The sequence below is a fragment of the Ictidomys tridecemlineatus genome, chromosome X (assembly GCF_052094955.1).
Source record: "Ictidomys tridecemlineatus isolate mIctTri1 chromosome X, mIctTri1.hap1, whole genome shotgun sequence".
Lineage (NCBI taxonomy): Eukaryota > Metazoa > Chordata > Mammalia > Rodentia > Sciuridae > Ictidomys > Ictidomys tridecemlineatus.
In genome coordinates this window covers 2,437,476-2,452,265 of record NC_135493.1, presented here as the reverse complement: position 1 = coordinate 2,452,265, position 14,790 = coordinate 2,437,476, and the positions used below count along the sequence as shown (strand labels likewise).

The window sequence follows — 14,790 nt, the reverse complement described above, 5'->3', positions numbered from 1 at the left end:
GCCATTAGAATTCAAGGGTCAAGAAAAATCCTTCTTCACTCAGTGTTGTACCCCTCAGTCTTGGTGAGGATGAGGTCCTACTGTACGGTCTCCGACGAGGCAGTTTGGCCCCCACAGTTACTAGGGCTTCCTTGTAGACTGTTAGTCCAGGACGCAAGAAAAGACCACTGACTCCAATTAAAATCAAATTAAAGCAAGCTTATTATTTCAACCGGCAGGGCTGCCTCTCCCCACAAAAACCGTGGGAACAAGACAGCCCCACAGCTTTCTTGCAGCCCAGCTTTATAGCCCAGAAAGTTACACAAAGTGGGGTTACAGATAACAAAACTTTGACAAGCATAACATTTTTGCTGGTCCCGGCATCAGAATTTATGAAGGTCATTAGAGCCTCAGAGAGGGTCGTTATTTGGCCAGAGAAGGCCAAGATTTATGAGGCGTCACCTAAGTTTCAGAGAGAGCTGCTATCTGGTCAGAGAGCCAGGCATGGGTAAGTTCAAGGCACGGGCAGGCATTCCAAGCAAATTCAGAATTTGCAGTAATTTATAGTAAAGCCAAAATTAGCTTTTCATGGCTTTGTAGCAAGATGGCTCCCAATTTTAAGAGAAAATCAGGTTGGGTCAATCATAGACCTATCCATACTCCTTTGGCTGGTCCTGGCCCTGCAGTGTCTCTGGGTCTGGGCCCCATGGCTTTCCAGGGATGGGATTCCAAGTCCATGGCTCTGCTGGCAGGATCCTTTCTTTAAAATGTAGGCCATACTCCCAAGGCTCTGTGCATTGCAGCCCACACTATATCAGACACATAAAGAAGGCACTCAACTCTAGATCACAAGGTCAGAGATGTGAAACAGAGCCACAAGGGTTTGCTGAGAATTATAATTATAATCTTTTGTAGAAGAAAACAGCTGTGATTGCTAGCATATTAGAGTAAAAGGAAGTGTTTGAGAAAAGAATTATACAGGAGGCCTGGAAAAACATTTGTGGGTGGCAGAACTGTCACTGATTTGGTTGGGTTAGGGTGATGTTTTGACTATCAAATGGCGCATCTTGTACAGTTCAGTATAAGTCAGTAGACCTCAGTGAAGCCATTTTTGAAAATTATGTTCCGCAAAGTAACAAAAGCAACTATTGAAAACAGTAAAACATTTTAGGAGTGGAATTTTTTCACTCTCAGGGTCTTGCATTGCCTCCTTAAATTTTATTAAATAGCTACAAGGAGATGTAATTGATATTCAAATATATATATATAACATATATCTAGTATAAACTATATTTAGTTTGATCACATGCATACAATCACAAAACTATCAGCATAAACAAGGTAATAAGCAGAGCCATCACCTGCAGAAGTCATTCTTCAACTGTCCTTTATATTGGGGAGAGAAATAACACTTTGTTGTGGTGTGGACTGATCAGTAAAGTCAATAAGAGTATAAGTTATAGGTATAGGTTATAGATTAATATTGGTTATTTAAAGCAATTGCCGTGGTAAAACTACCTGATTACTTGTAACAGTTCCCTCCTTGCTGGAGTAGCAAGAATGGAGTCACTATGGCTATAGGAGCAGGCAGGTGTGGCTATAGGGACCCCATCTCAGCTATTCTAGACTCCACCTTAGCTTTTCTGTTACTACTCTGTGAAGAGACAGCTGCAGGATCCATTTCTGAGAAAACAAAATGAAAGCTGTTTTCTGCTAAATTAATATATATATATATAGTCTTCTATACTTTGTACCCCACAAAATGCTGAGGGCCATTGCCAAGTAGGAATGACACATCGAAATCCTTGACAGCGTACCCCATGTTAAATGGACTTGCCTTGGAAATCCGCTGTGACCTTGCATGTGTGTTTGAGAAAGGCGACCCTGCTCAAGGATGAGGGTGGATCTAGGTTTAAGGTGTATCCTGCAGGTTTGAGGAAGTATCCAGCTCCTTGGGTTTAGGGCGTTCCCGGTTTAAGACAATAGGGGTTTTAGAGAAGTTGGAGGTTGAAGATTATTGCTGCTGGGATTAGGGTGTTCCTGCTGCTTGTTCCCATTGAGTTCTCCTGAGATTAAAATGGGATTTGGAAAAAAGCCTGTGGAGTAGGTAAATTGTGCGGGCAGATTTTGGATTTCCCCAGAAGGTGTTTGTAGAGGCCCGTGTGAGTTCGGGAATAAAGAATTGCTGTTTGAACCTACAAAGCTGTGTGGTGGCTCGTGATTCAGTGCCAAGCCGAGACTTTGGCAACAAAATGTAGTCAACCCAGGATTTGATGGTCTTGGTGAACTATATAACTTTGAAATAGATTCCTGCCCCCACTGACCACCTGCTTGAACCCAGGATAAGGTTGTCTAACACCTTTCTAACAACCCAAGATGTGGTTGTCTGAGTTGCTCTACTAACTGCTGTTTTAGCTTCTGTGATTGGCCTGCTTGCATGCCTCTAAGGAAAGTCCCTGAGCTATGATTTTCATTTTTAAATTCCCAAGACACAAGCCAGGAAATTGCTGCCACAGAACTTAAGTCTCTACGGGAATCAGTCCCTGGCCAGGTGATAAACTGTCCAATTGTTTCAAATTCAGTCTGTCAGTGTTTTCTTAGTGGTCTCCTTATAACAACTTAAATGGCAATTTACCATATGAGACATATTTTAAGTGTACAATACAGGATTAATTACAGAAAGTGCTGTACTTTAGATATCAAGAACATTTTCATCTTACAAACTGCATCCTATACCTACTGAAAAACAATACTTAGGGACTGGGTTTGTGGCTCAGCAGTAGAGCACTCACCTTGCATGTGCAGGGCCCTGGGTTCGATCCTCAGCACCACATAAAAATAAATAAACTTAATAAGGTATTGTGTCCAACTATAATTAAAAATAAATAAATAAATATAAAAAAGAAAAACAATACTTAATTTAAATAACAGCAACAACTCAGGAGCCCTGCCCAGCAGTATACTAACAAGAAAGGGGCTGAAGAGCCCTGAGGTACCCACAATGGCACATGCCAGAACAGGCAACACAAGGGTAGCGGCTGCAGGGCACAATATGGTTGTGCAATAGTCTGGTGGGGAACCAATGTTGAACAAAAGCAGAAGTGTCCGAAGAGCATGTGCAACACAATAGCATCAATAGTGATGCCACAAAGTAGCTCCAAGGATGGCTATGCTGCCTAAGTATTCAGGTTCCATCCAGCATGCATACCCCAACTTCCTAGAACAGGGAAAGGGAGGCCAAGACACCACAGTCATGGCGAAGACGCCTCCTGTGCGGGTAAGGCAGCTTAGGGAGACGGCAGTGCTGTCCACTGGCCCGTCCTTCCCGCATGAGGTGCAGGGCTCACTGCCATCCATTCGATGTCCTGTCCTCATGGGGTCAGGAGCGTGACTAGGTGTTGCCAAGGCTTGGTGCCCCAGGGCCCCAGGGCCCTCAGCCCATGGCAGTGCCGCCCTCTCCCTCGGTGGCGGGTGGAGGAGCTGCAGGGGGCGTGGCTCTGATTGAGCCCGCCTCCCGCAGGCGCACTGCGCCAGCCAATCAGCGAGTGAGGCATCTACCCACAACAGGCTGGCTGCTGCCACTAGGTGGACGCCAAGGCCCTGAGAAGATCTTCAGGGTTGCGGGTCGCCCAGCTGGGTGAGGGGTAAAGATCGCGGACCCTGAGGTGAGGCGCCACCAGGCCTGGGGAGGTGGGATCGGTGTGTGGTTCCGCGGGGGGCCAATGGTGTGGGGCTCTCAGAAGGTAGGGACAAAGGTGTGAGGTGACATCCCGGGTGTCGCCAGGGCCTCAGGTGAGAGAGGCCCCTGAGCGCGCGTCTGGAAGGGAAGGGCCCTGATGGCGGCGGGAGGGTCTCCGCGATGCTGGAGGCCTGGCGGGGAGGATCCGCCCGCGCTGTCCCTGGTGCTGGGCCGCCCTCATCAGGGGACACGCGGGCCCCTGAGGCGACCCTGAGGCTTTCCCAAGGGAGAGAACAGAGAGGGGCTGTGTCCTCCCTCGGTGTGCCAGACTGGTGCAGGCAGAGGGGTCCCTTCCCACGGAACTTACTGAGGAGTCATTTAGTGGGTCGCGTGGCCACCATCTGCCCTTGGGTCTGTCCTCCCCAGTGGCCACCAGCCGGGGTCATCTGGGGACCTGAGCAGCGAGATCCCGCAGAGGCGCCTGAGGCGGAGGGTTGGAGGGGCGCGGGGCAATTGGGGCCCTTGTGTAGCTGGACGGGACTGGACGGGTTGGGTGGGACAGGATGGGACAGGGTGGGGCAGGACTAGACTCTGGGGCCATCCTTCCCTTTCCCTAGGGTTTCAGCAGGACTAGGACTGGACTGGACGGGGACAGGGGGGACTCACCTTGGGGCCATTCTCCCGGATCCCTCAAGTTCTGGCTGGGTGGGGCAGGGTAGGGCGGGGCTCCACCCTGGGGCCATTCTTCCCTTCTAATATTCCAGAGGGACAGGAATGGGCAGGGCTCGACCATGGGACCATCCTTCCCTTCTCCTAGTGTTCCTGAGGGGCGGGGCAGGGCTCGACCCTGGGTCCATCCTTCCCATGTCCCCTCAGGTTCCAGCGGGACTGGGATTGGACAGGACAGGGCTCGACCCTAGGGCCATCCTTCCTATCCCCTGAGTTCCAGTGGGGTGGGACTGGATGGGGCCACACTGGAACAGGGTGGGAGTCTACCCTGAGGCCATCCTTCCCATCCCCTGGGGTTCTAGCCCTCCTGCAGCAGAACAGGACTGGAAAGGGAACAGGACTGGACGTGATTAGACCCTGGCCTAGTGTCATCGGTGGGGGAGGGAGTTGACCCTGACAACATTTTCCCGTCCCCTCCATCCTTCCCTTCCCCTAGGACTCCAGCCCTCCTGCAGTGGGATGGGACTGGGCAGGGCAGGTGGGACTTGATCATGGCGAGGCCCCATCCTTCCTGTCCCCTCTGGCTCCAGCACACATACACAGGGACAGTATTGGACTGGGCGGGACTCAACCCTGGATCCATCCTTCCTGTCCCTGCTGGCTCCAGGGCACGCATGAAGCCACACCAATCTACAACCACAAAGTCCCGCGCCCTGCTTCTCCTCTGATACCTCCCACCTTCTTTAGTGCATCCCTGCCCTCTCAAGCTTCTGGGCTCCTGTGCAACGCGAGGCAGCAGTAGCCATGGCACCCACGGCAAGGAAGAGCTTGGGGAGAGCTGCCAAGGCCCAGGTGGAGCCTCAGGACCTGTCCGTCTATGACTTTGTGTGCCCAGGTGAAAAACGCTCCTGTCCCGGGGGGGTCCCTGCAGTGTCTTTGTGTGCCCAGATGAAAAATGCTCCTGTCCCAGGGGTCCCTCCAGTGGGGAGGCTCTGCTCTAGGCATCCCAGGTTCCCAGGGTCCCCCTCTTATCCTGTCGGGCCCATGAAGCACGTGGGCTGCTGGAGTTCCTGGTCCTGGTTTGGGGCTGCCCCATGTTTTCAGCGCCGAGTAGCACCTTCTGGGCTTCTGGTTTCTGGTTCATGCTCCTCTGGACCCCTGGTAGCCCTCACTTCCTACCTGTCCCAGATGCAGGACATACTTTACCCTGACTTTGGCCCTGGTACAGATGCCTCCTTCCAATGGCTTCAGGCCCTGACCTAATTTATTCTGGCCTACACCTAAAGGATTCCACCTCTGTCTGTCTGTCTGCTTCAGGAACTTTTCCTTGGCCTGAAGAGCTAGGGAAATTGCACAAGGGAGAGGATATCTCTGCAAAGAGTGGATCAAATAGCACACTTGTTTGAAAAACAACTTTCCTTTCTCTTTTCTATGCAGCAACCAGTTCAGGACTTGATGACAGTGGGGAAGATAATTCTCTCACTGGACGACATGAGCAAGCCGTGGGGTAATGTGTTTAAAGCAGTTTTAACCTGCTGTGCCACATAGTGTGATTTCAGAAAAGTCTGCCTTTTGCTCACACAGCACCTAGCTGACCTTAAGTGCCTAGGGAACTTCTTCCATAGTAACAGTGTTTTGCCTCACTTAAAAATTTCCTGTCATTTTTTTATAGGGAGGATGTACAAAAGATGTTACAGGAAGTTGGAGGTATGTTTTGGAAGATATTTTTACTTAAAAAAATTGTGTTCAACCGTACAATTGTTAGTGTAGGATTTACTAAACACTGGCCTACAGGACTCTGCCCAAAGTCTTTTTTCTCGTATACAGAATTTTATGTATTTAATTTAATTTTATGACTTTCTGAAGTTTTTATCTTTGGAGCACCAATGCTTAAGAGTTCCTCTGAAATAGCTGTTAGTATTTTTACTTTAAGGAATCATGTAGTAGAAAATTGAAGACTAGGGGAGGGGAGAGGAGGGGGGATAGTAGAGGATAGGAAAGGCAACAGAATACAACAGACACTAGTATGGCAATATGTAAATCAGTGGATGTGTAACCGATGTGATTCTGCAATCTGTATACAGGGTAAAAATGGGAGTTCATAACCCACTTGAATAAAAATGTGAAATATGATATATCAAGAACTATGTAATGTTTTGAACAACCAACAATAAAAATTAAAAAAATAAAATAAGAAGTAAAGAACTATTTAATGTTTCTAAATAGTACTCAAGAATATTTATCATATATGTTTATTTACTTTTCCATATTTCAGAAAATCACCTTTACTTTTTAATTGAATATATTGTAACCAGTGAGGTTTAATCATTTAAAAATTAGCTATGGAAAAAATAACTTCTTAAAGTTTGTTTAAAATAAAGAGACCTAGTAACATTTAAAAAAAAAAAAAGAAAAAAAAAAAGAAAATTGAAGACTACTTTTTTTTGTTTGTTTGGTACCAGGTATTGAACTCAGGGGTGCTTAACCACTGAGTCACCTCCCCAGGCCTTTTTTGTATTTTATTTAAAGACAGAGTCTCACTGAGTTGCTTAGGGCCTCACTAAGTTACTGAGGCTGGCTTTGAACTTGCAATCTTCCTGTCTCAGCCTCCTGAGCCTCTAGGAATACAGGTATATGCTACCACGCCCAGCAGAAAATTGAAGACAACTTTTATATCTAATGAGAAATGTATGATTGTATCCAAAAACTCACAATTTTTCCATTTGCTTGTTAATTGTCAGCCACACTGTTTTAGATGTGTTGGCACAGGTTTATGATCCCAGCAACTCAGGTAGCCAAGGTAGGAATATGGCAACTTCAAGTCCAGCCTCATCAACTTAGTGAGATCCAGTTTCAAAATAAGATTTAAAAAAAGGACTGGGGATGTAACTCAGTAGTAAAACAACCCTGGGCAATCCCCAGTACCATAAATAAACAAGCAAACAAACAAACTGAATAAATTTCTTTTATTTCTATATACTGTAAAGTCTATAATGTTAACAGCGTATTTATCAACTTTTGGCTCTGCTATAGAGATAATTCATACAAAGGATTATGTTTTGAAAGCTTTGGTTTATTTGGTGCTGAAAATGCTTGTATTGTGAGGTGTGCAATTAATTGTTATAGATGGACACCATGAGTATTGATAAATAGCTATTGGTAGTAGATCTTGATGTGAAGTCATATCCTTAGTATTGTATTACTTTCTAGTAGTAATATTTTATGAGAAACACTGCAGTTACAAATAAACATCTTTTACAACATCCATGAAAATATTTAAAAAGTGCTCTTATGTATATTTATTTACTTTATGTAAACCTGGTATTCTTATGACCATGAATACTGCCTCTTAGTAAAATATAGTTAAAAGCATCACCCACTGCATGATTTATAAATATTTATTTTTATTACAGTATATTTATTTCTCTCTCTTTGATAGACTTTTTAAATAAAGTACTTTTATGTATTTTATGAAATGAACTCTAACAATATTCCATCGTAGGAGTGTCCTTTGAATTAGAGGACATTTAATAAATTATAAAATTTGACTCATTAACTGCTTCTCAAGAGGAAATTAAATTCTTTTTTATGCTTCTTTGTATACATTTTTTAAAAATATAAATTATTTTGACTATTAAAATTTTTATCTAATTTAAAAGGTGACCTGCAGTTTGATAAATGAGAATTGTATTACTATTACCTAAATGTGTTCATAGAATATAAGTGAGCAAATCTTGCTTTTAAATGATATCTGTTTTATAAATTTTAAATGTCTTTCCAATATTACTGAATCAATATTTCCCATATGGGTACGAATATATGGGAGCAAAAGTAATTTTCAATAGCCACTTAGTGAAAATTTATTTTATATTTAGCTGACATCACACAAGCTCTTCTTGCTAGAAGAAAACGGTTTGAAATGAATACAGATGCTTCTCTCAAAATTATTAATGAAAATATTGAGCATATTCGCAAAATACAACAAGAGCAAAGGTAAAGTTTTGTTTTTGGAATCACAATACTGGTATGTGTGTGTGTGTATATACATATATGCATACATATATATATGTGTGTGTGTGTATATATATAACTATTCATGCATAAATCTTTGCACTCCAATTATCACCTTGCATTTATTAGAATCTCCAATTAAAAATGTGTTTTGTAGCTGGGTATGGTAGCACACACCTATAATCCCAGAAAATTGGGAGACTGAGGCAGAAGGATTGAAACTTCAAGGCCAGCCTGAGAAATTTATTAAGACTCTGTCTTAAAATAAAAAGGGCAGGGGTGTAGCTCAGTGGTAGAGGGCCTCTGGGTTCAATCCCTGATATGACAAAGTATTTTGCTTGATTTTTCTCTAAACAGATAATTTTTGAACCTTAGTTTCACAAGTACTGAAGTATATTACCTAGAAGACAATAAGATTACCTCTTTTGCCTTTGAGATAATAATATTTTCCCTATAAAGTTGATTTATATACATTTATTATAATATGTTAACTGAATATAAGACAAATGTCCAATTATCAATCCTGTGAGTGTTAACAGTATTCAGTTATATAGAAAAGGTAGTTCATATTGCAAATAATTTATGTTTTTAGCTGAATTTCATTCTCTGCTCTTTTTGCAAAATTAATTGTGGCAATATGGAGAAATAGTTAAGAGAAATATTCCTGTCTGGAAGTGTTACACAGTGAATGGATATGTTATCCACATTAAATCTAACTTCTAATGCCAGAATCTATGTTATTTAGTAAGAGGAATTGAAAATTAAACTGCTTTTATATCAATTAAGTATTTGTGGAAAATTTATACTGCAGTCCTCAGTTTTCAAACTGTTAAGCAGGTGAACTAGCTTCTCTAATAGTCACTTAGGAATAAATATTTTTATAATGAGAGTAAATCATTTTGCTTTTCTCTTTCTCATGAGAAGATTTTAGCTACTTTTTTTTAAAAAGATAGAGAGAGGATATAGAGAGAGAATTTTTAATATTTATTTTTTAGTTCTCGGCGGACACAACATCTTTGTTGGTATGTGGTGCTGAGGATCGAACCCAGGCCGAATGCATGCCAGGCGAGCTCGCTACCGCTTGAGCCACATCCCCAGCCCAGCTACTTTTATTTTCCTTTCATGATATAAATTATGTGAAATTATGTCAATCACTTTTGTTTTTAATATATTTTTCATACGTTTATGCAGTATGACCATGTTCATTATTATGTTTTACAGGCAGAATCTTCATTACAAATATTCTCAGCAATTTCTGCCTTTGTTTCAACAGTGGGACATAGAAGTACAGAAAGCTGAGGAGCAAGAAGAAAAACTAGCTGTTGGTATCAGGCTTAGCTTTATGATTAATCTATTATATCAAAATCTCAAGTAGCAACACTTCATGCAAAAATTCAGGAGAGAAGATAGAGGACTTAAGGCTAGCTGGGCAAAGGTGGGTGGAAGATGTGGTGATGGGAGACAGGACTTCCTGTTGGGATTGCTTGTGTTTCTTCAGAGAAGTGGTGAGGTCATCATCTGGGACTAAGGATGGGGAGCAGATGCTGCTTTCAGGACAAAAGAGAAGGCAGGGAATTGTTTCTCGAGAGTGGTTCTGTGGACAGACAAGGGAAACAGAAATGCCAAGAGGCGATAGGGTTCAACTTAAGTTCTTAACATAGTGATCATGACTTTACAGCGGGAGCAGGCAACTTGGCTTGGCAGAACATGTAGAGAGTTGGATTGGAGAGGTTTGGGTTTATCCAAGTACATTGATGAAGGGAGAAGGGGTCACAGTGTATAGGCAATAATAGGTGTCTGATGACTGACTATGGAATGTCATCTGGGACTGAGAAAAGGGAGGACATGGGGACAGCATATTAGACAGTGAAAAGTGCTCCATTCGAGGGAATTTAGGTCTTTTAAGGCTACTGAGCCACAATATTGAAGAGAGTGACTTACAAAGGTAGGGAAGTAATGGCTGAACATTGTAAAAATGGAGATATGGTGCAGTACAGTGGTCAGGAGCCTGGACTCTGGAATCAGACTGTTTGGGATCTAAAAGTATTTCAGCTAGCTGCTCACTGTGAAACCACCAGCAAATTATTTATATCTGTGCTCTGTTTTCTTTTTAGTGAAAGAGGACACACTAAGAGTATCTACCTCACAAAGTTGTTTTGAATAGTAAATGAGTTCTTTTTTGATGAGTTAGTTTAAAATGCTTCAGAACAGTGTTTTAATATAAATTTCCTATATATCTTTGCTATTGATTGTATTATGTAGATTCTGCAGTTATTGAGCATGAAAAATCTAGAGTTTGACTCTGGGAGTGGCAAGTAGGGAACAGTATGAAATTATTGTTGGAGAGTGGGTCAAGGAATAGAGAGGCTTGCATCACTGGAAGTTCCAGCCCTGTGTATATTGAAATGAGCAGGAATTAGTATTGTTTTTGAATATTGGATAAGAAGAAATATTCCCTACTTAATTTCTGCTAGGTAGGACTTTAGATTCTGTCTGCTTGTGGTAAACATTATTAGAAGTGTCATCTGTTGAATTTGAAATCAATAATTAATACATTTATTTGAATATTGGTAATAAAATGTCCTATTCAATGAGTGATACAAAGGATGATTGTATTATTTTGTTTGGGTTTATTGGAGTTGAAATGCAATTATTTAAAATTGGATATAAACATTAAAACAAATTAACAGTTATTAATTTAAAGTGTATTTCTTTCAACTAAGATTTATAGATTTGTTTTTTTAAATGTTAAAATTTATTCAAATTTTATCACTTTTCATTTTATCTTTTTAGAATATGTTTCAAGAGCAAAGAAAGCTTTTTCTTCAATCTAGAATTATTCAGCGTGAGAAAGTTAAAGAAATTAAAAATTTGTACGAGCAATTGCTAAAGGTCTGTTGTGTTGTACTTGGTAAACAATACATTCTCATCAAATACAATATATATGTAGAATTACAAGACTGATTGGTTCTTTCTGAATTTGTGGTGAAGCAGCTTGATTATGTGTTAAAAATTGTTAATCATACTCTATCTCAAATTTATTTTTCTAGAATTACCATAATTTTTACATGAACTTTTAATTTTAGAAACCATTAATAGTTGTGAGAGTTATTTAAAACAGAAGTAAAGTTGGGAATTTTACCTAGAAATATACATTTTGTATATAACATTGATGCTTTATTAACACTATAATGATGTTTTTATGTTCAAATTGATAATATGTAGTGAAGAGCAGCAAGTCGATAAATCATTTCTACTTTTCTTTTACTTGTCTTCTATGGACAGCTTTCATTAAATAGGAAGTAGGCAAATATAACTACTCAGTAACTCTTTCATTTTCTAGTGTAGTTCATAAGTGTTCTATGGTATATTTACCTATAGAATTATTAATGAGTAAGAATGGTTTTATGTTCCAACTTATGATTACCAGGATGAAAAAACAGGTGGAAGATTAATCCTTTGTGAATTGAGAATGTTCTTCTGTCATATTTGCACATCAGCTAATTTTCCTCAATAACATTGACCTCTTATTCATGTAGATGCATATTATTTAGGAGTTAAAAATCCTTTGGGAGGGTTCTTTTTAATAGTCTCTTTAAGATGTACATTAAAATGTCACTCTTAACTAATTGAAGTGTTTCAGTAAATAATTAAATTATTCTAAAAATTCTTTCAGTATCTACAGAGTCATCTGTATAAAAAGCACTTATTTAGAAAGAGCTTGCAAGTTGACAACATGCAGCTCTAATGTTCCCTTAGAACCATTAACAAGTTGGTATGAAGAAGTAAATCGAAAAGTTTTCTTCTAAACGTTATTGATAAATGTTACTAGTTATGGTAGGAACTTTATTATTTAGCCTCCTGAATTTAATTATCCTTCCCATCCAGTTATCAGTAGGTCCTGTAGTCTTACCCCTGCTGTGGTAACTTTTTTTTTTTTCCTATGCTGGGGATTGAACCCAGAGCCTGGCCCATGCTAGCGGACCTTTTATTGCTTTAATTTCTGCTGTTGCTGCCCTAGTTCAGGACTTCATTATTCCTTGCCTGTAATATTAAATACTGTTTTTCTGAGTTCTCTCTTCTCGATCCATCCTTCAAGATTTTGTAGTATCATCTTCCTAAAACATGGCCCTTCCTTCTTCTAAAACTATCAAGGGCTTCCCCTTCTTAATTCTGTTATTCAGATACCCTCTTCCATGTGCAGGAACTCACCATTACATTTCCTCATTTTGCTTATGTTCTTCCCCTACGGTATTTTTAACTTCTTTTCTTTACCTATTGACATTTTATTATTTTGCCCTCTAAATCTCACTGAACCTCGCTTGTCAGCTACATACCCCAATAAATTCTTCTTCCATACCTATTTTAAAGTTTTTATATTTTTTCTGTTTAAATGTTTGCTCATATATATGAATACAGAAGAGATTGTAGTCATAATTCTTCCACAGCATGTAACTCAGTACTTTTTCCATAGTGTACTGGATGTCACTATTGAATGAATGATAAAGATTTAGAAGGGTCATATGATAGCCTGTTTTATTCTAAGGAAATCATGTTGCTTGAACTGTTAGTGATAACAAATGAGTCATTACCCTGTTAAGAAGTGTGGCATTTCATAATGAAGGTCTACCAGTCTCTTTCTATGTCTGTTCCATGTTGACAACTGTTCACCAACCCGTTTTTGTAAACTAAGTTCGTGATTGTTGTTCCTCTCATATAAATATTCTTCCACTCAGATCTGACATTTAAAAAATTTCTTGGGGCCCGTGAAGCAGCTCAGTGTGAGTACAAACCTACCATGTTGAAGCCATAGGGTTAGTCCTCGGCACAACAGTCACTAATATGCCATTATGTAAAAATGTGAGTATGTAACAGAAGTGAGTCTGCAATATGTATTTGGGGAGTTCAAAACCCAATTGAGTCAAATGTATGAAAGATGATATATCATGAGCTCTGTAATGTTTTGAACAATCAATAAAAAAAAATGAAAAAAAAAGGAAAAAAATGTTAAGGGGATATTTATATCTGCATATATTAATTATAATTTCAGTTTGAATTAATAGCAAACTCTGAATATCAAAAGTTGTTACTTTTGAAATTTAATTTACACATTTGTAATATAAAATAAGAAGTGGAACCTTCTAACTGAAGTTGACTTTTTTTGTTTTAGAGTATCAAAGACCTAGAGGAGTATCATGAAAGTCTTGTTATTGGTGAACAAAGTAAAGTGAAAAAAGAAATGGCTGAGTTGCAGGAAAAAATTCTTAGGGAGATTGTAAGTAGCTTGTATTTAATATCAAAAACCAAGAATTGATATAAACCTTGGAATATTTTCCATATAGAAATATATATAACAGCTATCTAAATTTCCTTTTTTGAAACAGCAACAGCAAGAGGTGGCAGTTGTTGAAAAGTCTCTTCATTCTCTGTTATACTGATGGCTCTGAAGAAAAAACTCAAACCTAAGTTACCTAAGTTAAATATAACATTAGCTACAATAATAGACATTCTAATATAATGCAGTACATGTTTGTCATTTTGTTAAACACAAGATGTTCACTCTGTTAACTATCAATTGAACCCTAAACGGTTTTGTAAGTAGCAGCAATTACAAAGCTGTACATATCAAACTTCTAGCCCTTTGGCAGTAATGGTGACTTCTTCTCTAATGCTTGCAAGTACATTTTAATAAAGATTATTCACTTTAATATTTGGCCTCAGTGAATCAATATCAGTCCCAAAACATGGAGATTTACATTATTTATTCCTTGAGGAAAAAAAGACAAAAGTCTATTTTACCTGTGTACTCCTTTGTATTGATTCATTAGCTTACAAAGCCAATTCCAATGCAAATATGATTTCAAAAGAAAATCAACTCTATGGTCTTATAAAATTATTAAACACACTACATCTGTGTTCTTGAAAGAATTACTGCTAAGAATGATTCTGTCAACTGAACAAGATACAAAAACGTCAGCGCTGAACTTTGTGCTTATGGTTGTAGCATTTCCACAAAGATGTCCCAATTTCATTTACTTGGTTTTGCTCTACCCTCAAATCACACTTGTCTTACAATTGATTAAAAGTATTTTATTAACATGTAGTTATACTTAATTATTTGGGGTTTAAACATCTCTTTTAAAGTGATCTAAAGTGCTCTGTTTCTGAAGTTTAATACTCAACAAGCATGTGGAAGTTTAAATGTACATGCATTTAAGCAATTGAATCATTAATTCTCATAGCTGTCCTTTTCTCATTCACTTTTTACATTTAGAAACATAAAAATTTCATTTGGAAATATTTTATTTTAAAAACATGAATAACCTGTAATCCCAGTGCTTGGGAGGCTGAGGCAGGAGGATCACAAGTATAAAGTTAGCTTAAGGAATTTAGCAAGGCCCTAAACAAGTTACCAAGGGTCTGCTCAAAATAAAATATAAAAAAGGCTGTGT

The 14,790-nt window shown here is 39.6% G+C and overlaps 1 protein-coding gene across 1 annotated transcript; it reads left to right on the top strand.

Moving 5' to 3' along the window:
* The first annotated feature begins 3,536 nt into the window (after nucleotides 1–3,536).
* LOC101955845 (synaptonemal complex protein 3) lies at nucleotides 3,537–14,046 on the top strand. The gene is made up of 9 exons (XM_021720425.3): nucleotides 3,537–3,644; nucleotides 5,075–5,222; nucleotides 5,765–5,834; nucleotides 6,000–6,034; nucleotides 8,203–8,320; nucleotides 9,560–9,659; nucleotides 11,132–11,230; nucleotides 13,509–13,613; nucleotides 13,723–14,046. The coding sequence occupies exons 2-9, from the start codon at nucleotides 5,132–5,134 to the stop codon at nucleotides 13,774–13,776; spliced, it is 672 nt and encodes a 223-aa protein (XP_021576100.1). The 5' UTR covers nucleotides 3,537–3,644; nucleotides 5,075–5,131; the 3' UTR covers nucleotides 13,777–14,046.
* Nucleotides 14,047–14,790: the final 744 nt, after the last annotated feature.